This window comes from Alligator mississippiensis, chromosome 13, assembly GCF_030867095.1.
Source record: "Alligator mississippiensis isolate rAllMis1 chromosome 13, rAllMis1, whole genome shotgun sequence".
NCBI classification, from domain to species: domain Eukaryota; kingdom Metazoa; phylum Chordata; order Crocodylia; family Alligatoridae; genus Alligator; species Alligator mississippiensis.
Genome location: NC_081836.1, coordinates 39,312,994 through 39,332,426, shown reverse-complemented (window position 1 = coordinate 39,332,426; position 19,433 = coordinate 39,312,994). Strand labels below are relative to the sequence as shown.

Genomic DNA, 19,433 nt, shown 5'->3' with positions numbered 1-19,433 from the left:
CCTGCAAAGATTGAATCAATTTAGGCTCAGGCATTTTGAATGTCTGTCCCTAGCCCATGTGTTTACATTCACAATCCTGGCAGCAACCAGAAGTTGGTCAGCTCCATGCTGTAAAGGGTAGGAGGAAGAGGACTGTGGCTTAGGAGAATTCTACTAAAATTGTTATGGAACAATTAACATCCAAATACAATGGAAAGAATCTCCTGGCTGAGTTCTTATCAGAAACATCTGACAGCAAATGGGGCCTCAGGCTTATTCATTTATGCTGGTTTCTATTGCATTTAATCTTGGTTGGCTTCAGTTACTCTTGACTGACGCTGGTACAGGAGAAAAATCAGGCTTTGTATGATGCAGTTTATCTAAGAACCACAAAAAGATCAGTTGACCTACCAGAACTTGAATCTGTTGATTATATGTAGTTTAGGCACAGTAGTGCTATTAAAAGGCTGTCATTTTCCAACAGTTATCTGGTTCCATCCATTGTCTATGCGGTCTGGTTTCTGCAAGGATGCCAGTTTCCCTAATATTTGATGTAGGAAACAGCTGAAGTAATTGTATGGCATCTGTTGGCAAATGACTTTTTAATCAGCCAAGAAAGAGACTTGGGGGTCATCATTGACCACAAGATGAACATGAGCCTTCAATGCGATGCTGCAGCTACTAAAGCGAGCAAATGCTGGCTTGCATCCATAGATGCTTCTCAAGCAAATGCCGGGACGCCATTCTCCGCTTGTACTTGGCCTTGGTGAAGCCACAGCTGGAGTAGTGCATCCAGTTTTGGGCCCCACAATTCAAAAAGGATGTGGAGAAACTTGCAAGAGGCCACAAAAGAGCCACGCGCATGATCAGAGGTCAGGAAAATGCACCTTACGATGACAGGCTGAGAGCTATGGGGCTCTTTAGCCTGGAAAAGCGTGGGCTCAGGGGTGATCTGATGGCCACCTATAAGTTTATCAGGGGTGACCACCAGTATCTGGGGGAACGTTTGTTCACCAGAGCGCCCCAAGGGATGACGAGGTTGAATGGTTATAAACTCCTGCGAGACCGTTTCAGGCTGGACATAAGGAAGAATTTCTTTACTGTCCGAGCCTCCCAAGGTCTGGAATAGCCTGCCACTGGAGGTGGTTCAAACACCCACTTTGAACACCTTCAAGAGACATTTGGTTGTTTATCTTGCTGGGATCCAATGATCCCTGCTGACTTCCTGCCTCTGGGGTCGGGGGCTGGACTCGATCCCTTCGGGGTCCCTTCCAGCCTGAATGTCTATGAAAATCTATGAAATCTTTGTATCCAGAAATTCAGAATTTCCCACCAAGTTTTTACCCCAATCAAAATAAGATATGGTTTTAAAGTACTTGAAATAGTTTATCCTATATCCGATCTCCTGTCATGTTGAAATGCATATGAACTATATTTTTATGCCTTTGTAGTTTTACAGTTCCAAGCCAATTTCACTTAAGTGCCATTTTGGTTACAGGGAAACAGATTTTCTATGTATGTACAGTCTTGTTTCAACTAAAAAGGATTTGCTAGTATATGCATCCTAGTGTAGCTGGTATACTGAAGATACAGCTTACACTGGCAAAAGAGTGGTTTTATTGGCTTAGCTTACACCAATTTTCCACACTAAGTAACTCTGGCAAAAAGGGCTATGTTGCTAGTATAACTGCTTCTATAATAGCATTTTTGCTGGCATAGTTTTTTGGTTTTTTCACCATGCTACTAGATATAACTATGCCAACAAAATTTTAATTTGTGACCAGGTCTAATTCTCTGGCTGATAGGCAGATGGTCTTCAATCACCCTTTTTGATCCAAACTGCTAGCCAGGATCAAGGCTGCTACCAGTAATTTCTGTTCTGAAATTTTGCAAAGAAAATTCAGCTATTGTAAAGTATCTAAGATAATACCCTTCGCATCCTGTCTACAGGTGAATTTGGTCTGTGGTTCAGTCTTATGATCAGATCATATTTTCTGTTCATTGAGAATGTCTCATGCTGCAATAAATTGCAACAATGAGCAGAAGTTTGTTTTAGGCAAAGAATTTTGAAGCAAGGCATGATAATGTGGCCATAATAAAACATTGTGTTCAGATGACTGGATACGTTTGCAACAATTCCAGCTCCAGTTTCGCATTCTGCCTTGCTTTTGTATTTTCAGATGCAATTAGTGTTGAAAGCAATTGGAAATGCAGGTCTGGCAGCCACATCTCTCACTCCTGTCCTGAGTTCATGTGCATTCCAGAAAAGCAACCCTACCGAAATCCGACTAGCAGCCATACAGGCCTTCAGACGCATTCCCTGCACTGCCAATGTAAGTGACTGACATTGTCAGTGGCTGATGGTTTATTATTGTTATATTGGATTGTAGACTGCATGCTATAAATTATGGACTAGACAAATGGCTGGGAACTGAGAGTAAAAGTATCTCCCAGCAGAACTCTTTCTGGAAAATTCTATGTGCTTAGAGAAGCAAAAGAGCTATTTGGAGGATTTTTTCTGACAAATATCATTTTTTCATAGGCAAAAAGGTACAGGTGAACTAACTATAAATACTGCATTATAGATTGTGAGGTACTGTGTCTTGGCTTGTGTTTGGAAAACCGTGGCATCCCAGTTGGCTTGTTTTGGTACCTGTTGCTGGCTTTCTAAAGCAGTAACTAGAGTTGTGTGGCTTGCATGTTTTTGCTGAAAACTGTAGGGCAGTTTTTTGTTTTTGTTTCTGTGTTTTTTAACATTCCACTCCTCCGCCTCCACTTGTGAAATGGTAAGTGTCAGTATTGGAAGTTTGATGCAGTAGGCAAAATAAGGGTTACGTCTAGGACATTCCTTTTCTTAGCTGGCTGGAAGACAGAACTAAATATAGTTGTTAACATAGCACTTGGTATAAAAGTATAAAAAACTATATCCAGCGTGTTTTACTGAAGCAAAACTTGCCTCAAGAATGTTCTGCTACAGAGAAAGATGACATTTTCTGTAACATTTGAGAAGACTTGCATGCTGAGTTATACCCAGAAAGATAAAGCATTTCCTGCTAATTTTATGAGTTGATGTGTTTTCCGTGCAAGCTGGCATGTAAGTGACCGACATGATCCTGTCATTGTTACAAGGTCAGAGCTGGCATTGAAATTGAGTGAAATGTTGAATTCAGTTTCATGGTATAAACAAGTGTTTTTTTGGCAATATCTTTATATTGAACCAACTGTTTAGGTGGGAGCACAGGTGGATTGAGGAAGGGTTTAGTTGTGCAGTTACATCCCACTTTGATTCCTGCTCCACTCAAATTTTAAAAGAAACTGCCTAACAGGGGCAGCTGCATTGCTGTTCACATGAGCTGAGGGAGTCAATTGACTTCATGGCTCATTATTATTTAGTTGATTTCTATTAAACTCTTTCCTTCATAGGTGTTAACATTTGATCTTCTGCTAATCAAGGTATACTTTCTTATACAATTATCCTGGTAACATTTCTCTACTCACCTCCAGCATGTCCAATAAAGGTGTACCACAACCTAGGACTCTGTACTGGGTTGCTTTACTCCCTGTGGATTCAAACCCACAACAAATCAGGCGAGACAGGGAAGGGAGGGACAGAGTTGAAGGCAAGTACAGCTGCTTGCTGGCTGTGATGCAAAGCTCAGAGTCAGGAGGGAGTTGCAAAGATGAGGCAGAGGGAATCGGTAACTCCTTTCCTGGGTTATTTCTTGCAGCAGGTGATGTAGTCTGGGATGCTGAGTCAGTGGTGTAATCAGGGCAGCATAAAGCTGGGAATGGGTGGAACCAGAGCGATTGGTCTCTCCGGGTAGGGACGTTACAAAAAGCTGAAGCAAGTCCTTCCCTGACCCAGCTGTTTGTTTCTATTTGTTGAGAGTGGAGGATAGCGGAGACCAGCTAAGGGCATGCTGTGGGGCAGAGGGTAGTTAAAGCCCTGCCCCTGCCTGTCCCTTGGTTAGGGGCTTTGAGGGGTAGGAGGAAACATTTGGAAGGAGTTCTGAGGGAAGGGGCTGGATGGGAGTCATGGCACCAAAGGGCTTTTGAAGGGAAGAGCATCTGCTCGCATGAAGAAAAGCTGCTTACGCACAGCTGTTAGCAGGATCAGACTCTTTATGTGGAACTGGATTTGGTCCTGTACTAGTAAACCTTTTACCTTAAAATCAGTCCACGCGAGCTATGTTTGGGTACTTGGGTCCTTTAGCCTGTTTCTGATAATTTTTCCCCTTTTAGCGCACCATATTAGTCCAGCTGTATCAAGCCGCTGATGACGATGTGGAAATAAGAATTGCTTCATATTATACAGCAATGAAATGTCCGAGTAAAGAGCTATTTCGCCAAGTGCAACAGACCTTTCAGCGAGAGACATCTAGCCAAGGTCAGCAGACAAGTACTTTTAATATTTTAATTTCTGGCTCTTTTAAAAATTTTGACTTTAGTAGGAATCTTAAGCTGCAAGCAGCAGCAGCCCATCTCAGGTCCACCTTACTTACTTTAAAGCAATTATAATTGGCTTTTTTTTCCTTTAAGAAAAAAAGATAACAGGTCAGTGAAAAATGAAATAAAAGCGAGAGAGGGTTCCCCTAGTTTTTTTTTCACTTTTTTTAATAGACACCCATTTACAATATCAAGGAAAATTAGGGATAAACATGGAGCCCTGCTAGGTATTATTACATTCTGAATACCAGATGGCTAATTGCATATTTCTGGAATGGAGAAAGAGAAAAGTACCAGAAAAATGAACAATTTTCTACATTTCTAAAAATAACATGGTAAGAAATGAGGATTGGAAAAATGTTTTTCCAAGTATTTCTTTAAAATGTTCCTTATTTCCCTGTCTTATATGTGTCTACTTAGTGCAGAGTGCACTTTTGTTATTCCTGAATCACCTTTTACTGACTACAGCTTCCACTGCACTTCTTTCCTTGTCACTTTGCCTTTGCTGTAAGCTGAACTATGCCCAAACATTACAGATGCAATAGAATACAGCATAAACTGTGGGAAACTAATGCAAAGGAGGCCAAAACTATACAGCAGAGATAAAGGATGTCTGGAGAATCCAGAGAGAGATGCATTGATTCTCTCTTTTTTTGTGTGTTACTTGATCAAAAAGCTTGTGGAAACCTTAAGAGTTTTTTACTTTTCTGGAACCATCAGCAAGACTTACTGAGGTGTCTTTCATCATTGTGACAGGAGCAGCTCCTCAGACCACTGGGAAGTGCTCTGGAGAACAGTGTGGAAACTACAGAGCTAGTGGTAAACAACAGAAACAACAAATCATTAATCATTCTCTAAGTGAAAAATACGGTTAAGAGAATAAGGTGGTTTAGAAAGGATGCAAAAAACTTCTATCTTTCTTATGTACTTATAATATACCCAAATATATAGTACATAGGTAACAGCGTAGCAGCTATTTAAAACATGTATAAATATATCTGGAAAAACAGTAGAGCTCAGACAAGTATTATTACTTATTTGCTTAATTTCATCCTGCTTGCTTGAGTAACTCTTTGGTGCTAGGTACAGACAGTCAAAAATAAGGTTGTGCGAAACAGCACCGTTCCATTTTGACTTGCACTTTGAGGTTTTGATGGAACAGTGTTTCATTTAAAATTTTGTTTCGATTCAAAACTGCTGCTCCGTTTCATTTCATCAAAACAGTGACACTGTTTTGATGCTGTTTTGCCTGTATGCTATAATGGGGAAGCTCAAAACAGCCTCTCTCATCCGGCAGGCATATCTGGGGCCTGCAACCCCAGGAGGGCTGTGGGGGCTGTGTCAGTCCTCCCAGGGTTATGGGCCCCTGATCTGCCTGCCAGATGAGGGAGGGAAGCCGGGTGCTTCTGCCTGGGACTGGCGAACTGGGGAAGGGAACAGTCTGATCGCTCAATTCCCTTCCCCAGTGCTGCAATTGACTGGGCTGGGGAAGGGAACTGAGCCCAGCTGAGCTGAGTTCCCCTCCCCAGAGCTACAATTGGGCTGGGGAAGGGAACTTAGCTCAGCTGGGCTCAGTTCCCTTCCCCAGCCCAATGGATCACAGTGCTGGGGAGGGCAACTGAGTCATTGGGTTCAGTTCCCTTCCCCTGCGCTGTGATCGGCTTCCTGCAGCCTGGCTGTGGGAGGCAGGTAGAGCCAGGGCTGTGTTCCCAACTGAGCCACATGGGGCAGCAGAACCACTGGGAGTGTAGCAGGTTCTCCCGTCTCCCACCACTTGGCTGCTTCAGAACTTTTGAAACATTTCGACTTGCTTCATTTTGTTTCAAGGCTGTTTTGAAGCCCTTTGTTCCATTTCAATTTCTGTGTTTCAAGCTTGAAATGAGTCAAAACAGTGTCAAAATGAAACAGCCAGCGAAATTTCACACAGCCCTAGTCAAAGTCTAAGGCAGAATCAATTCAGTCTTTGCAGGTTAGTCTAAACTGCACAGATTAAATTGAAACAGAAGTGAACAGACATTTTACCTTTGATTCAGGAAATGCAGCTGCATGCCTGCAGTGGCTCAGGTCAGAAGCTGGCTTGTGATAGAGCACGGCTCTCTGGAAAGCAGCCAGCATGGTCTGTGTGTTTGCTATCTCTTCCTACTGCCCCCGAGGTCTCTGAGATTTTCAGTCCAGAATTATAGCAGCAGGACTTTGCAGGGTTGCTGATCACTTCCCTTCCCTTCCCTTCTTCTAGGTGCCTCTGGGATTTGTAATCCACAGTTGTAACCAGCAGTAAGTTTGAGCAGGGGAAGGGGTTTTTAACTCCCCTCCCTGGTCCCAGACCCCACCTGGGGTTTGCCGAGGGAGGGGCAGTCCTCCCTTTTTTGACTGGCCCACATCTCCAATAGGGCTTGCCCCCCACCCCTTTGTCAGCCAGCCCTCACTGCTCCAGCTAGGGAGCAGAGGGGTGGGGTCAGCCCTACTCTCTGAGTAGGCAGTACAGCCCAGCCCAGGGCTGCAGAGCATGCTGGGATGCTGGGAGACTGTGATTTAACTTGAAGCAGGAAGGGGTCTGGGAGAGAAGTTTCATCAACTGGTTTGACCCAAATCAGTTAAGTCTGATACTGCATTCAACCAGGTTTATCTTAAACCAGTTTCAGCCATTTTGAAACTGGTTTATGTGCACTGAACATCTGTTTTGCTACAGGTTTAAACCAGTTTCTGATCACTTAAACTGGCTTATGTGTAACTTCTGTCCCTAGCTTGACTGATTACTCTCTGACCTGAGCCAGATTGCTGACATTAGATGCTGAACTAAACACTAAACCTGAGCAGAAACACTAGGCACCACACTAGGTTTAAAGCACTGATTGTGTGGTGAATTGTCCAGAGAAGAATCAAGTTCAGTTGGTATGAAAGGAATAAGAATTAGGGTTGCATAAAAGCGAAGAATCTGTGCAGCTTCTTTTACCACACATGGGTACTTAAACAAATTCAGGGCCTGCTGTGAAGGGGGTTTGCTTAGAATGGTTTCAGCAGTCATCAATTAATGGTAATAAAGCCCAGTGATTTCAAGTCTATCGAGAATGAATATGTTTTGCGATCCTCTTCTCGTTAACGTGATGTGGAGGAAATAAAATCAGGGTTTATTTCTATTTTACAAGCAGGAGTCCGAAACTCTTGTTTGTCTGCAGCAGTGATCAAGGGCAGTAGTCTTAAAAGCCTATGTATTGTGCCACTTTTCTCCTGAACTACTGTACTTGCAGAATGTAAACAGTCATAGATACAGTAGATAACATACCCAAAGCTTATGTTAGACATACAAACAACTAGAACTCTTGGTTCCAAAATGATACCTTTTATTAGACCAACTGGGAAATTGCAAAACAATCGTCCTTTTCTGCAAGCTTTCAGGATTAAAGTCCCTTCATCAGGCTCTGGGAAATGTATAGACGGTACCAGATGGTAAAAAGTCCCCATAAGTAGGAAATAAACTTCATTTTTGCACAGAGGGAGCTGAAAATGGAAGGCTGTCTCCCTTTGGGTCCATGAGAGTGTCTTTTAAAAGTAATTTTTGCCTCTTGAGTTCCCCCCCTTGCACCCGGCTTCTGCCAGGGTTTTTAAAGCTCCTGCAGTGGTAGTCGCAGCTGCCGTCATCATCCAGCCACTGCCCAGCTTGATTGACAGTCGCTTGAAAAGGCGGCGCAACGCCAACTCACGCGGCTTCTTCCTGTTCCTGTCCTGCCTCTCCGGTAAGTTTTGAGCGGGGCCAGGATCCCTGAGTCCTCCACCAGGAATGTCAGGGTCTGTCCCTGGTGCTTCTGGTCCCTGAGAGTGGCCCCACCACAGTCTTCTTATCTCAGATCAACACAGCTACCAAGTACACTTCCAAAACTTATGTTGGAGTTTTTTATGTATTTGATTCTGAACAAGGTACCAGAAAACCAAACCGTTTTATGAAGAATACAATTGTTTTAGATACTACAACTCAGGTTGTCTTATTTACAGTTGATGCACGGTGGCTGGGAGTTTCAAAAACAGTTACAGGCTCAGTAGTGAAATGCTTTATTTACCATGTGACAAAGGCTTTTATTGCCAGTTTCCTTGTAGGATGGACATAAGATTGCAGGTGGAATTGTAAACCTAGAGGGAAGTTCTCATTCCAGGTGTTTGCTTAGGTGGCATTATTGGTAAAAGTGGTAGTGAGCATGTCTCCATGAGACATATACTGCAGAGGTGAATTATCTCCTCAGTAGAGTCTCTATCTATACGTACAGCCCTATGAGGTTACAGTAAACCAGGGGTGGGCAAAATGCAGCCTGGGGGCTGGATGCAACCCGCCAGGCCATTCTATACAGCCCGCAGGGCCCCTAAAAAATTTAGAAAATTAATATTTATCTGCCCTGGGCTGCCTGTCATGCGGCCCTCAATGGCTTGCCAAAACGTAGTAAGCGGCCCTCTGCCCAAAATAATTGCCCGCCCCTGCAGTTAACTAATAAACTCCACCATAGGTTAGTACTTGTAAATACAAGTATTATCCTGTGGTGGTGTTATTTACTGCACAGCAATGCATGGGTAGATGTTGATGGGGCTGTCTGGGGCATAAGGGAGCTTCAGTGTGGGGACTGCCTGTCAGTTAGCCCTGCATTGAAGCACCCATGTGCCCCAGCCAGCTCCTCCACAGCACATTGAGCTGGGTCAGAGCAGCCCCAGGCTAGCAGACTGACACCCCTGCCCGCCCCCCCCTCGAGGCTCCCTGTCAGCTGGGGATACTCCACCCTGACTCAACGTGCTGTGGTCCCAGGCGCATGTGTAAATATGGTGCCTGGGAGCAATAAACTCTGGCATGATGTGTGCCAGAGTTTACTGCTCCATGATGCTAGCACATGTAGATGCACCCAGTGATGCTTATATTTAAGGCTGCCTATCATTTGCCTTTAGAAGGCTCTGTTCTCAACTGCATGCAACTTTGCCAAAATTTAGCTGCTTACCATAAAAGTTTCTAGGTTTGTTTTCTGCCCTAGGCTGATTTTTTTTTTTTTCCCTTCTTCCTGCCTTCTGTACAATTCCCCCAAAATGATTCAGTCATTTTCAAAACTGAGACAGAGAACAGGTTAATAGTATTGTGAGAGTTAGGTTGGTTTTTTTTCCAAGCCATTTTTGAAGATTTTTAGTGCCTCCCTTATTTTAAGAAGGGGCTTGAAGTTCTACCCCAGTCTAAAGATCAGAGTTGCTTTTTCCTGTCCCTATGAAAATACCTCTGTGCGGGCCGGGAGCGGTCCGAGGCCCTTTTTTCGCGCGGCGGGCTGTGGCCAGCAGCCCCAACACGCTGGGTCAGGGAAGGCAGGCGGCATGCTAGAATTAGGCACGGACGCTTAGTGGTTGATTTAAGATTATTTTACTTACACTGAAGATGGTGCAGGCAGGAAAACTTGCTTGAGTTGCAGTTACAAAACAAAACAAAACTCGAACCTGCAGAACATGAGGGTACATTGCAATGGGGTTTCGGCGCCGGGAAGATAAACCTGCAGGACTCGAACCCGGGTAGAGCTCTGGATTCACTCGCACATAGTTTGCTAGGCTCCGTGGAACTTGCGTGCAGGGAAGGGTACGTCGAGGGATCAGGCGGCAACGGGGAGAGGCGAGAGGTTGATCAGACCCCTATCGCCTTCTTGAGATACAGGCTGGGTCCGATAGGCTCCGCAGCGCTTAGAGATCTTCATGAGACGTGAAGTTCTCCTCCAGATGGTTGTGGAGTCCTCCAACTTGGGCGGAAACCGCTCAAGCCTCTTATACGGCTAGCAAGCCAATCGCTAGCCGCCACATAGGAATAATTTAGAACTGGCCAATAGTGGGGCACAAATTTGAATACAAATGGTGGGAAATCCTTGCAGCGTGCATTTCTCTTTTTGCAACCTAGAAATGCACCCTGCAAAGAAAGCTACGAGTGGCGGGAAATAATTTAGCAGTGCCGAAGCACACACAAACAAAAATCACACCCTTGGGTTGTAACAACCTCCAGTTTTGGATGAGTTGTGAGAGTCTGAAAAATCTCTACTTGCGTATGCTTAGTCAAGCTTGCTAGGCTAGCAGGTAAATTCCTTGCACAGTCCATCTGCCCTCAGCACCCCTCAACCACCAGACTGGCAAAGCTCTCTAGTATGTCTGCACAGCTGGGAAATGAGAATACTGTCTACACAGGATATGGGAAACAGTGCAGCATTGGTAGCTGGATTTGCCTTTCAGAATAACTACCAGATCTCAGATCTTGTCTATGTTGTTTGTAACCACTAGACTACATGTCAAAGTTAGGCATAGAATGCATGATGACCTAATGACTAGTTTTTCTGATGACCATCAGTATGTTTTTACATGAAATAATTTCTTTTTTTTTGTTGTTTTTTTTTAAAGGAAATGTTGAAAGTTAAATTAAAACTACTTGGATCAAAAGAAAGTGAGGGGAACTGGACTGGGATGTAGGGCAGCTAGGCTCTATTCTGGACCATGCTATTAGCTTCCTATCCTGTGATGGGGAAAGCCACGAAGAAAAACATTCACACAACATGAAGGGACTAAATTAAATTAAGGTTGCATTCTGACCTTCTGAATACTTGACTTTGCAACAGGGCTGTTCTTTAAATGTAAATTTGTATATGTGTTATTACATAATGGACAGTCTTCACTGTGAATTAACAGAGAATCTGCTTTGTTGTACTAATGGAAATCTACAATATATCATTAGGGCCACACTGCTATAACTGGTCAGCATGCCAGATGCACTTAGTTCAGAAAATCCCTTGCATACTGCAAATAATGAGGTTGCTTAACTTTAAAAGCTATTCACTTAATTAGACCAATTGGTAAATTAATAACTGGCAACAGTGTAACTGCAGATAAAATCTGTCCTTTCTGTGATATGTTAGGATGCTCTAGGACTGAGTTTTAAATACCTTTGCCACTGATGAGATTAACTAGTGAGCTAGATTCTGATCTCAGTTACATAAAAGTGTATAAAGTTGGAATTAATTTCACTCAGCCAGGAGAGTGATTTTGATTTACACAGGTGTAAAGTGAAAAATCTGGCCCGGACAATTTTTACTTCTCTGATTTACAGAAATTTTTCTTTGTTTCAGTGGGTTCTTTTGTCTGGAGTCATCTCTCTCAACTCCTGGAGACAGACGACCCACTGAAAGAATACCTCCGTGATTCCATTCCTGATGACATTCATAGCAAAGAGTTTGACTGGGAAACGTGGAAATATTCCTCATATTCAGATGTCACTTTCCATTCGGGTATGTGTGCTCTTCTTGCAAAAAAAAGCCAACAGAATCCTGGGTTGTATTAACGGGACTGTCACTTGCAAATCAAGTGAATCAATTCTTCTGTGTTCAGCACTGGTAACACCATCTGTTTTGGGCCTCACACTTCAAGGACATGGACATTTTGGGAAGAGTCCAATGCAGGACAACAAAAATTATCAGAGACCTGGGAGATGAGACTTATGAGGAAAGGCTGAAAGAATTAGGGTTATTTAGCTTGGAGAAGAGTAGACTGGGGGGATGGGCAGAGAGAGTTCATAAGTCTTCAAATACCTGAAGGGTGATTATAGAGAGGATGGAGATGGGCTTTTTTCTGTGGCTTTTGGGAACAGAACTAGGAACAGCAGCCTCAAGCTGCAGCAGGGGAAATTTAGACTGGAGATTAGGAAGAACTTTCTGAATATGCAGATGATCTGGTATTGGAACAGGTGACCTAGCGAAGTTGTATAAGCTCCATCCTTAGAAATTTTCAAAAGCAGGTTAGACTTGGCTGGGATGGTTAGGTGGGGATCATCCTGCCTTGAGTTGGAGGCTTGACTAGATAACCTTGTGAGATCCCTTCCAGCCCTACTTTCCTGTCATTCTGTGCTCCTGTGTTGAGCTATAGAATTGGATGCTGTGCAGCAGGCCTGTGGGTTAAACCCCTGTGGCTTTTCTATTCCTTCACCTCTTCCTTTTTTCATAGAATATTTTAAATTGTGAATTAATAGAACCTCAAAATGCATCAGAATCAGGACCATGATTCTTTCTTACTTATGTTGATATAAATCAGGAGGAAGTCCACTGAACTCTACAGTGTGCCATAAATGTATGTGAAAAGAAATTAGCTCAATGAACTTAATTTTCCTGCCTGCCACAAATTCTTTTGATTTGACAATCACTTTGGTGGACAGCCATTGCAGCCAAGTTATGGATAGTGTTCTGGTCCCTGCTGCCAGTGTTACCTTATTTCCTTGATTCTAGGATGAGTTTTTTTTCCCCCCATTTTAACGTGTGTGTGTGTGTGTGTGTGTGTGTGTGTGTGTGTGTGTGGTCTCTTATTTTAAATTGCATGGGGGGGGGGAGCAGCCAGCTGCTTTGGCTTAGGTTCCAGCCCTACCTGGGGTCAGGGCCATAACCACAGCAGCTGCCTGCCTTCTCCTCTCCTCCCACTGCCTCTGCACCCACTATCTCCCCTCTACAACCTCTGCTCCCCAGCATGCCCCTCTCCTTCCTCCACTTACCTTTTTTCCATGCTAGCAGGCTCTATGCATGCTGCAGCCTGGGACACTGAGCACAGCCCCTGGCTAGCCCATAGCAATGGTGTACAGCCCACACAGCTGCGATAAGGCTGGCCTGGGGCCATGCTCAGTGATCCAGACTAAAAAGGGGATGGTACCCACCAGCATGGAGCATATGCTGGGGGGAAGGGGAAGAACAGAGGCTTGACAGGGCGGGGAGGGGGGAGGAGGAGGGACCCAAGGCTGCAGGGGGGGCAGGCAGGGGGCAGAGGTGACAGGGAGATGGGCACAAGGGGAAACCTGCTTGACCTCCCTATATTTCCTGCCTCCCCACTGTCTGCCCCCCTGCAGTGGTGGGAGAGATGAATTAAAGATGATGACCCTCCAATAATTAGAATCTATATTTGGAAAATTATAACAGTTATTAATTTTCCATGTATAGACTCTTATTATTGGGGGGTCTTTTTAAATTCAGGGTCAACTTAGATTTGAATAAATATGGTATTTTCTATTTTTAACCAATGACAGCCCAATGTAAAATATGTGAACAGTCCAAGGAAGTAGTCAAGAGAGAGAAGGAACCCAGGTTTCTGTTCTGGCTGCTTTGTTCTAACTGCTAGGACAGGGGTTTTCAACCTTTTTTAGTAAGTGTACCCCTGGTGGCCAGACACGGAGCGAGGGGGGGCGAGGGGTGCGCAACTGGACACAGAGCTGCTGCCCTCGCCCTCCCTCCCCTTTCCCTGGGCCCACTTCTGGGAGGTGGAGGTGTGGGGTAGTGGTGCTCCATCCCTGCCTGCCCACATGTACCCCCTAGGGCTCTTCCAAGTATCCCCGGGGGTACATGTACCCCTGGTTGACAACCCCTGTGCTAGGATATTAGGGAAAAGGTAGTGTCAGTAGCACTACTGCCCCTCCCTCTTTATTTGTGAGCTGAATTCAGTGCTGTTGATGCAAGTTAGGTATGCTTAGTGAAGCTCTAATAGATGGGGTCCTCTGGGACCTAAGCCATGCATTGTAAGTGCTCTTCCTTTATGTTATCCAGAAGTTTTGCATCTGGCACTATCCATACATCTTTTACTGTAGGAAAAGCTCAGCAAAGGATGCCCTTATTGACTGAATGTTCTCCTCTGTAAAGGACAGAACAGCAACATTCTGGAGAACAATTGTACTTGAGAAGTAAATGAGAAAATTTGCTCTCCAAATGGCCTGATAGCTGATATTTGTATTGCAGGAGCTGCAGGTGCCAATATGGAGGCATCACTGGTCTTTTCTCCTGCATCTTTTATTCCACAATCCATAATGACAAACTTGACCATATACACTATGGGGCGGGCTATAAATCTTCTAGAGGTAAGTCTGGTTTTCCTCCCATTCAGGGGAAGCCTAGAGTATTGAAACAAAGATAAACCATTTCTACTTCCAAGAACCAATTTCTTAATAAAGCTTTGCTTTTTTCCTGAGGTTATTGAATATTTTATCCTTCTGACCCTTCATGCAAGGATAGGAAAAAAATCTTTTATTCTACAGGCTGATTTTGTACTGAAATTTATAACCGTTTCCCCTGTATTAATGTGACATGCAACCTAAATGAACCCTGTTCCTCTTATGTACCTGGTTCATTAGATAAAAGTTTCTAAGGCCCATCCAACTCCAATTAAAGTCAATGGAAATCTTTCCACAACTATAGTGGAAGCAGGATTTGACTCCAGCATAATTAGTCTTTTAATTTAAGGGGAAGAACACTGTGTTTTTGATGCTGAAGTCCCAGCGTTAAGTCTGTGCTGACATCTTGTGATGGATTTATTACAAAGGGGTGACTCTTAAGCAACATATTGTCTTTAAATTGTGCCCTCAGTTACTGGAGTTTTCAGAGATGTATGTTAGGTTTGTAGAATCTTTAGTGCCAATGAAGATGCATGTGAAGGAAACAATTCAGCTGAATTTTCAGATTTCAAGTTAAGTTGGCAAATGGAACCAAACTTGAAATTATTCTGTGCTATAGATAAAAGGACACATCATTTTATAATCAGAGCTACTAGTTGTCACTTACGAAATTGGAAGTAGCCAGTATTCACATTCCATGCTTTCAATGGACTACTTCCAGATTGAAAAAGGAATATTTCTTCAATATACTGCCTGATATAGTAAGGTAGTTGTATCATGGGAGTTAATACTAAAAAGTGTCTAACATTGGATACTACCCGAGTGAGGCTTGAATTTGATGGACCACACTCTGACCTTGTATGGCTAATTCTTTGTTCCTATTAGAGCCTGAGTACTAATTTTTGTCACTTTAGATCCATGTTGTCAGTTAAATTTCTATTTCCTGAGTATGTGCATATCTGTAGCCATCTCTTTGTAGTGTTTTAAATGAAGCATGTGTTTCCTCAGCTTGGTGTACGGTTAGAGAATGCAGAAGATCTCATACAGATGATATTTGGCCAACAATCTACTTCTTTCAGTGAATACTTGTTTTCAAATACTGACGAAAGAAATCCCAAATCAGAAATTCCTGTGGAAATATCTAGAAAAGCCAAGCAGAAGAAATTGACTTCAAAGAAATACAGTGCTGGAGAACGTCTTGTGACTAAGGCTGGAAAATCCAAGTTAAGTAAAGCAAAGCAGAGTTGCCCAGGTGGAAAGTATAATAAGATGAGTGAATTAGTGAAAAAGGTAAGTGATCATCTTCATCACCTTAGTGGGTGATCCCATCCGAACTGTGTAGGCATCAATGCCACAGTCGCTCAGTTTATTAATGAGAATGGCGTGAGAGACAGTGTTAAAGGCCTTCTTAAAGTCCAGAAAGACTACATCCACGGTGACACCATCATCCAGGGATTTAGTTACCTGGTCATAAAAGGCCATCGGGTTGGTCTGGCAGGACCTGCCTTTGATGAACCTATGTTGATTTCCTCTGGGCATGATCTCCCCTGCTAGCCCCTCACAGATGTGCTCCTTAATGATTCCTTCAAGGATTTTCCCCAAGACCTATGTGAGGCTTATGGGCCTATAGTTTTCTGGGTCCTCCTTCCTCCCTTTCTTATAGACGGGGGGACCACATTAGCTAGTTTCCAATCTCTGGGCACCTGGCCCGTGGACCACGATCACTTGTACAGCCGGGCCAGGAGCACAGCAATGACCCCCACCAGCTCCCTCAACACCCGTGGGTGGAGGGCATCAGGGCCCGCAGATTTGAAAACATCCAGCCCTTTCAGAAGATCCCCAACTACTTCTGCACAGACCCGAGGCCTGGCAATGCTATCCTCAAGATTGCCCCTACCTGTGGTGGGAGAGCTGTCCTGTTCCCTGTCCAAGAAAACAGAGGCAAAGAACTTGTTAAAGATTTCGGCTTTCTCGTCTGGCATAGCCACAAGATTACCATTTGAGTCTAACAGGGGCCCTACATTACCTGGTGCCCGCTTCTTACTCCCAATGTATTTGAAGAAGGACTTTTTGTTGTCCTTAATCCTGGTCACTAGCCTGAGCTCCACCTTCGACTTGGCCTTCCTAATGGCCAACCTACACTCACAGGCCAAGGAGGAGTATTCCTCCTTGGTGATAGCCCCTCTCTTCCACCGGGTGTATGCCTCCCTTTTGGCCCTCAGGCATTCTTGAATGTCTTTGCTGAGCCATGGGGGTTTCAGAGCACTCTTACCCCCCTTCTTTCTCTCAGGGATTGTCACACACTGAGCCTGGAGGATCGCCCCCTTAAGGTACGACCATCCCTCACGGATTCCCATCTCCTCTACCTTTTGGGCCCTCAGTGCCTCCCCCACTGATCTCCTAAGTTCATTGAAGTTGGCCCTGCTGAAGTCAGGGGCTTTAGTCTTGGTATAAGCCCTCAACACCCTGCGCTGGATGGTGAATTCCAGCAGGCAATGATCACTGTCACCCAGGTGGTCAAGGACCTGCAGTCCCCTCACTAGGTCATCCCCAGTGGCCAAGACCAGGTTCAGCAAGGCATCTCCCCTAGTGGGGCTGTGCACCTCCTGGATAAGGTGGAGGTCTTGTATTTCAGCTAGGAACCTATGCGAATGGTCAGACCTGGCTGACTGCTCCTCCCAGCAGATATCTGGGTAGTTTAGGTCCCCCATGACAACATCCCTAGACCCAACTGCCTCCGTAAGCTGTACTGAGAAATCCTGGTCCATCTCAACCCCTTGGCAGGGTGGTCTATAATAGACACCCGCCGTAAGATCCCTTTCTCCTTGCCCCCCTTCAAGTTTGACCCATAGTGCCTCTGTCTGACCTTCCTCCACCCCAAGGCTAATTCTTGACGATGTGAGTTGCTCTTTGACATAGAGGGTGACCCCCCCGCCCCACACACACCCCTTCATTTCTTCCCTGTCCTGTCCCTTCTATATAGTGTGTATCCCTGAATGCCCACCACCCAGTCACGGGTAGGATTCCACGAGGTTTCTGTGAACCCCACTAAGTCTGGATTTTTCCCTGCAATCAGAAGGCAAAGTTCCTCCTGCTTGCCCCTCATCTTGTTCCTATTGATTTTTTTTGGGTGCCTATACACATGCATAGAGGCTGCTAGATGCACTGTAATTACAGCATGTTGGAGCAGACTCGATTAATTGAGTCTGCTGAAGCATGGTAATTACTGCAATCCAGCAGACTCCAGTGTCACATGCATCAGCATCCCCGTGCTGAAAAATGGTGGCAGGGGTGCTTTAACTGAAGCTCTTTCAGGGAGCTTTAAAGTGCCCCGCTACCATTTTTCAGTGCAGGGACACTGATACATGTGATGCTCCAGGCACTTTCTCGGAGCCACTCTAATTAAAAGCACCCCCCTGGCCCTCCTACAGCACATGTATAAATGCCCTTTTTGTCCACTGACTTCATTTAGGACATGAGCAGGCCCTTAATATTGAGCTTATGAGAAGTGCCCTGTTGCTTTTCATTATGCATGTGGTTGTGTGCGCTCTCTGAGCTGCAGTAGCATCTCTTTTTTTCTTCACTGACCAATGAACTGAAGACATTTTGCAGTAAGTTATCTTCCAGGCAAAATTGGCGAGTAGGTTGGAAGACTGGCTGAAAGCACTGATGTGTAGTTTTATTTCGAGTTCCCCTTTCCAAGGGGAAGTGACTTGGAACGAGTTCTTAAAACAGGTGTGGTATAACACCTTGATAGACAGCACAGAATATGGTTATATGCTAATCTGCATCATAGCCTATAGCAGGCAGTGTTCATTAAGAAACTTCACACCTATTGTGAGGTTTGGTGTGGATATAGTGGTAAAGTTATTGTTTTTTATTATCATAATTGACTGTGTTTTATTTAAGACAGACTTAGGTCAAACATTCATTTATTCAAGTGCTTAATTTTAAGGATGAACTAGTGCTACTAAAATTGATGGTGACTGCCACATGTTTAAGATTTAGTGTGCATGTGAATGCTTGCATGACAGAGGCCTTTCTTTCCACTGCTAAGGATTACAAATTGAAAGCTGTAAGAACCTGCAGCAACTAAGGTAAAGGAAGCAAAAGGTTAAAAAAAATCTTAAAACAAAGAAATAAATAACCTCCCATTCCCAAAAAAGTAATTCACAAAAATTTCAGGACATTGAAAAGTTGTTGAAAATTTTCAAATTTTGACAAAACACGGGAGAAACAATGTTAAACAAATCAGTTTAATCAGTTCTATTAGAAATACTGTACTATACATGAACATCTTCAGAGTGTTGAGGAGAAACATCAAACAGATTTTCACAGCAGTAAGGAACCATATTCCCCAAGTAGATTGACACTTAGCATTTTCTTAGTACATTTATTTGGGGAAATGGCTGTGTTTGGGGGCAGGGGTATGCTGAAATTGATATGGCAATTAGCAAAGACTAGCAAGTTGGAGTGGCAAATAGCGCTACTGTGGAAAGTGTAAGCTTTATTCACAGTGGAAATAATAAAAAAAAGTATTCCAGCAGGGCTTGGGGGCTGTGTTGTCCCAAATTTTCCAACCCCCCATAGCATTGTTTGTAGCTGATTCAGTGAGCCTCAGTGTTTTAGGAGAGGAGTCCTGTTCTTCCATTATCTTAGTCATTTCAGTTGGAAACGAATGAAACTTGCTCCTGGCTGGAAGCCAGATGGTCAATATGTGAGTTGGAGCCAATGTGATGCCATACAGGATGCTGCATGCCTGCTAACCAGGGTGTGATGTAGGCTTGGAACCTTTATGGAGGGATAAGATGCAATCTTCCTACCTCCATATGCCTCCGATTAATAATATGAACTGTACTGCAAATCTGTTTGATGTGGGTTTAAAAGGTATTTGGTATAAATATCTCCTCCTTCTAAGCATCTTTGTACCACTCCATGTCAGTTCACTGATCGGCTGGGACGAAAGAAGGAGTTGAAATGTGAACTGAGCATGAAGATCTTTGGAAATGAACTCAGCTTTTTGGACTGTGAAGATATAAGGAAGAAAGTGAAGCATTATTCCCTGAACCTGGCGGAACTAGCTGTCAAGCTTCTAAAGGTAAAA

At 44.0% G+C, this 19,433-nt stretch overlaps 1 protein-coding gene across 3 annotated transcripts in view; it reads left to right on the top strand.

Moving 5' to 3' along the window:
• LOC102557779 (uncharacterized) overlaps positions 1-19,433 on the top strand; it is a 188,748-nt gene that overhangs the window by 51,684 nt on the left and 117,631 nt on the right. For all 3 annotated transcript variants that reach the window (XM_059716459.1, XM_019494721.2, XM_059716460.1), the window contains exons 12-17: positions 2,160-2,312; positions 4,222-4,366; positions 11,541-11,699; positions 14,178-14,296; positions 15,338-15,619; positions 19,272-19,427. In XM_059716459.1, the coding sequence (XP_059572442.1) occupies positions 2,160-2,312; positions 4,222-4,366; positions 11,541-11,699; positions 14,178-14,296; positions 15,338-15,619; positions 19,272-19,427 (1,014 nt within the window). The remainder of the gene's footprint in view (positions 1-2,159; positions 2,313-4,221; positions 4,367-11,540; positions 11,700-14,177; positions 14,297-15,337; positions 15,620-19,271; positions 19,428-19,433) is intronic.